This window comes from Prosopis cineraria, unplaced genomic scaffold (assembly GCF_029017545.1).
Source record: "Prosopis cineraria cultivar Desert tree isolate PC_DT_omini unplaced genomic scaffold, ASM2901754v1 PC13, whole genome shotgun sequence".
NCBI classification, from domain to species: Eukaryota; Viridiplantae; Streptophyta; class Magnoliopsida; order Fabales; family Fabaceae; genus Prosopis; species Prosopis cineraria.
Window position 1 is genome coordinate 34730209 of NW_026555344.1, and position 3722 is coordinate 34733930.

Consider the following 3722-nt stretch of genomic DNA (forward strand, 5'->3'; position numbering starts at 1 on the left):
AATAAAAAGTAAAAATATTGATGTTCAAAGGTCAAACATGTTGCTATGCGGCGGAGTTTCGAAGGGGCGAGGGATAAGAGGAGCAAAGTCGATTCCCCAGTATCTCTCCTTTCAAACCAAAGTCTACTTTCACGGGCCCACCTTCATTTATTCCCTGACGTGGCATCGCTCTCCCCTACCCAACCCATTCAAACTCTCCCCACGTGTCCTCTTCCTGTATCTTAGTTCCACCACGCGTACGAAGTACGAACCAGTCAGGCGCCGAAACGTCGTCGTGTCGACATTACCTACCCTGTCTCTTTCTGAAAAAGCTTCTCGCCCAAGGTCTCTGTTCCCCCACACAGCATGAAGCTTGCTGAGCTGTACCCCTCTCTACTCCATACACGTGTTCTTCTCTGTAAAAAATATAGGGCCTCAGGTTCACACTCAACATAATTTGTCTGCCTGTCGTTCCATTCTCCCGCCAATGTCGTTCCGTCGCCTCGTGATTCGTGGAGTGCTTGAGACGTCAAAGATTCTCACCAAGATCTCCAAACACGTGTCACCTCCCAAGTTCCTCATGCACACTCGCCACGTGGCGTCCTCAGAACCCCTGCCAACCCTGCCCTTAAAGGGCGAGACGGATATTTAAATTAGCAATAATTCTGTGTTAATGTTTCCGTCTAATTATATCCCGCCCTATCGCTTACGTGTCAACCAACCGTCCTCATTGCCTTCTCCTGTTTCGCCACGTGTCGTTTCCCTCTCAAACCCTCACTTCTTTTTCTTCCCTAGAAAATCCAGAGCACAATCCATCATCGTCGTCTCCTTCAGAGAATTATTATACTGGTGTATGTGGCTCTTAGCGTTTCAGCTTTCGAGAGTTTCGTTTCGTTTCGTTCAACAATGGTGGAAGTTTCAGAGATTGGATTCAAAGTGGAAGAGGTAGAGCTGGATTTGGGTTTATCAATTGGAGGTAGTTTCGGTAGATCGGAGAAGCCGGCAAAGCCCGTTTTAAAACTAAACGGGTTCGAATCGAATGGTAATGAGCACCACCACGAACAAGAACAACAACAACATCAAACTTGGCATCGGAAACCTGAGGACGCGGCGGTTATGGATTCACAAACGAAGCGTGAGGCCCACGCGCTGCGGAGGCTGGAAGCGAGGCAGAAGCGCGAGGAGAAGCAGCAGAATAAGAGACTCGTCAGAGAAACCGACTCCGAACTCGACCACCAGCAACGAGTATGCAAGAGAGAGAAAAAGGATCATCATCTTAACGGTGGATCCGAGTGCCAGAACGTGAATCTGAATTTGACCGGCGGCGAGCAGCAGTTTTGTGTGAGTGGCATCACGGTTGGCTCGACGGCGTCGTTTCAACAACCGTACACGTACGTGCAGTTGAACAATGGGTACGCGTACACTTGCGTGGTGCCATGGATGGTTAAAGAGAAGAATGCGGGTCAGCCGGCGGTGGCTTGTAAGGGTTTCCGACCGTTTTTGGGAAACGGGTACGGGCCAGACCCGAACGGAGAAAGAGATTGTGGTGATAAGAAAGCCAAATCCGACGGGTCTTCCATGTGCAGTTCCTCTGTGGTTTCCGATCACCTGAGTTCTTCCCATGAAGGTGATTGTTTTAATATTTTATTTACTTTTTTTTTAAAAGAAAAGTATATATTCTTTTGTTCTGGTCATGAAATCATGTGTTTTGAATGTTTGACCAGTTGAACGTAGATGTTCATACTTCAAACAGAATGAGAATCTCTCGCCGAAGGATGAAGTCAGTATGTAGAAATTTAAATTAAACTTCCAAATAAATCAAACAGTTTCGCCAGAAATTATTAATTTGCGTTTCAAGCTTTCTTATGAGATAACGTTATTTATTTCACGCATAATCTAATTTTAAGGGATTGAAACATCATTATAAGGTATTTCGTTACTGACATAGTACGAATGTTAACATTCTCATTGTTGTAACTAATTCCCAGGTTAATATTTCGTGGCAGTTCCAGTGTTTTCAGAATTAGATTTGTTATTGTATATTTGTATGTCATTTAAATTTTTGTACATTATATACGCACGGAATTTGAAAGATAGGTTGCTTGCTAATTAATATAGATATAGATAATATTAAGCAGTTGATGGATTCTGATCATGGATGAAAAGTGAGAAGCCATATGAGAATTCCAGTATATGAAACTGAGCTCATTTTTGTTTAAAGTATATAGTTGATGGTTTAAATTAGATTTAGATTAGTTCTTAGTAGTCATTTTTCCCTTGAATATTATGTGACATGAGTGTGCTTTAGAAGTCTTGGTTGCTTAGTAAATGATAGACCATATACATTACAGGTTAGAAGATTACTTGTTTTAATTACAATTTTAGCAGCTTTCAACATGAAACCAATCAAACATTCCAGCATGAGTTTCTTGTATTATAAATGAGAATCATAGCTTCCAAGTTTACCTTTTGGATTTGATCATCAATGTTAATTTATGATCTTCTTCTCAGGTGGGGGTAGCAGCGATGGCCATAGCCAATCGGTTCAGTCTTTAGATGAACCAACTCAGTTGAATAGCTCCAAGCAAAGCAACATGAGAAGCCAACCTGAACAAACTAATGCTTCATCTCACCCTACTAGATCTGATCACGACATTATTGTGCAACAAAACACAAACCAACCCAACCAAATCAAACCCCTCAACAAGAACTCACAAAAAATCCGCCCTTATCCCATGAAAAAGACATGGGAAGAATTAAACCCCCGAGACCTCGGCCTCAATCCACCTCACCGCCATTACCATTGCCATCAAGCCTGCATCCCAGGATGCCATACGTTTCAACGACAGGAAACGGGCCAAATGGCAAGCGAGTGAACGGGTTCTTATACAAATACAATAACTCAGAGGTTAGCATTGTCTGTGTCTGCCATGGAAGCATCTTCTCTCCTGCAGCGTTTGTGCAACATGCTGGTGGCACAGACATTTCTCATCCAGAAAAGCATATTACAGTGATTCCTTCGGCCTTTGGATGAAGCATGTTATATCGTATTGGACACTAAATATCGTACAAGACATGACAAAATGCACATATATGATGTTATGTCTCTGGTACCAGGGAGGGATAATAGAAATTAGAAAGACAGACATGGATTTCAATTAATGCAGCTCAAGTTTTTGACCTTCGAATAGGTCTTGGAGTAATGCTGAGCTTTTCAGTTATGTGTGTCGAGATGGAGAAAGATGTTGGGGGTTTCTTTAGATTAGTTTGGGATTTTGCTTTTGGTGTCATTTTTTTTTTTTTGGCCCTTTTTTAACTGAGTAAATTAGTTTGATTCCAGGTGCTAGCAATTCCCAGAAAAGGAACTGGGGAAGGCTGATGGCTGATTTCTTTCACTAGTCCATCTCTACTAATTGCATTAACAATTATTTTGATTAACCTGAATTTTTTTCTGTTTATAAGCTTAGTTTTATTGTGACTTATTACCAATTTTTAAAGATTAAAAGATAAGTGATTTTTATTGGTTTAAAGATTTTATAAAAAATGATTTCTTTTGTAGAGATTTTAAAAAAAAATCAGAAAATATTTTGTTTGGTCACCATCATAAAAAAATACTTTTCATTTAAAAAGTTAATTTTTAACTTAAAATTTTTTTTTTGCTTAAATTAGATGTAAAAGTATTTTTTAAAAAACATGTTCGGATAAAAAAAATTAATAAATTTATAGATACTTAAACAATATTA

The 3722-nt window shown here is 40.1% G+C and overlaps 1 protein-coding gene across 1 annotated transcript; it reads left to right on the forward strand.

The window, feature by feature from the left end:
- Window positions 1–690: 690 nt before the first annotated feature.
- On the forward strand, window positions 691–3498 carry LOC129291635 (uncharacterized). Its single transcript, XM_054929113.1, has 2 exons — window positions 691–1606; window positions 2491–3498. Exons 1-2 carry the CDS (start codon window positions 886–888, stop codon window positions 2853–2855), a joined length of 1086 nt encoding a protein of 361 aa, XP_054785088.1. The 5' UTR covers window positions 691–885; the 3' UTR covers window positions 2856–3498.
- Window positions 3499–3722: the final 224 nt, after the last annotated feature.